This window comes from Rhizophagus irregularis, chromosome 21, assembly GCF_026210795.1.
Source record: "Rhizophagus irregularis chromosome 21, complete sequence".
Classification (NCBI taxonomy): domain Eukaryota; kingdom Fungi; phylum Glomeromycota; class Glomeromycetes; order Glomerales; family Glomeraceae; genus Rhizophagus; species Rhizophagus irregularis.
Window position 1 is genome coordinate 2,412,660 of NC_089449.1, and position 1,203 is coordinate 2,413,862.

The 1,203-nt window shown below is 26.8% G+C and overlaps 1 protein-coding gene across 1 annotated transcript; it reads left to right on the forward strand.

The window, feature by feature from the left end:
- Positions 1 to 507: 507 nt before the first annotated feature.
- Positions 508 to 937, forward strand: OCT59_013945 (uncharacterized protein; the record flags this gene model as incomplete). The annotated part of the gene is made up of 2 exons (XM_066141859.1): positions 508 to 637; positions 711 to 937. The coding sequence occupies 2 exons, from the start codon at positions 508 to 510 to the stop codon at positions 935 to 937; spliced, it is 357 nt and encodes a 118-aa protein (XP_066001951.1).
- Between the last annotated feature and the right edge of the window lie 266 nt (positions 938 to 1,203).

Consider the following 1,203-nt stretch of genomic DNA (forward strand, 5'->3'; position numbering starts at 1 on the left):
TACTTTGATGAGTTTGATCTTCCGATCTTCCTTTCTGTCTTTCCTTTCCTTTCTCTTTCTCTTGTCTTATTTTTGTTATTTTTTCTAAATTTTTCTTCTTACTTCGTCACCCCCTTTTAAAAACAAATTTTTTTTTTTTCGTACCTCACTTTAAAAAAATTTTTTTTTCGTCACTCTCCTTTGAAAAAAAATTTTTTTTCGTCACTCCCTTAAAAAAAAATTGTTTCTTTTATTCCCACTCTTCTTTTTTTTAAAAAAAATTTTTCTATTTCCTCTTTATAAAAAAATTTTTATTTTTCTAACTTTGACGTCCTCCCTTTAAAAAAAATTTTTTTTTAACTTTCCTAACTTCGTTATCCCTCTTTTTAAAATAATATTTTTTTTGGTTTATTCTTTATTCCCCTTTCTTCTTTATTTATATTTAATTTCATAGGCCAGCAGATTTTTTTTGTGAGAATATTCATTCTTTTTTGTTGATCAGTTTGGGAGTCCTTTTCTTTTTGTAGGATGATTCAGGATTTTTTTTCTTTTTTTAGGTCAGTTCAAATTTTCTTGTTTTTTTGTAGGTTGGGTTCAGATTCTTTTCTTTTTGTAGGTTGTTTCAGTTTTGTTGCTTCAGAGTCTTCTTTTTTTGTAGGTCAGTTTTGGATTTATTTTGTTGTTTTGGTTTCTTTTTCATTAGACGCCTCATAATTCTTTCTTTTATGTAGGTCAGACATTCTGGAGTTCTCTTTCTTTTTTTGTAGGAATGCTGACCTTTGGTGACTTGGACGATTGCAGATACTATATGAGGGGGGGTTTTGTTTCCAATTTTTTTTTTGTTCTTTTAGGTTGTTTGACTCCAAATGAACCTGAACTTGTTGCAATAGGTGGTTTTAATAAGGAGGGAATTTTCATAATGTATTTGTACTTTGTTTATTTTTTATTTTTTATTTAATTTAATAAAGTGAAATTAGATTTATGTAAATACAATTATAGTAAACTGTAATACAAATAGTAAATTCAGTGACCAAATCGTATAAATTTCGTGATAAAATCAGTGATCAAATCATGTAAATTCCATATAAATTCCGTATCCAAACTATATTTTTAGTGATACGGAATTGTGCATTTTTCCGTATCCTATTATGATACGTTATTTCTAAGGAAAAAAAATCGTATAAAAACTTTATAAAAAACGTATTCAATTTTTTTATAGGGCAA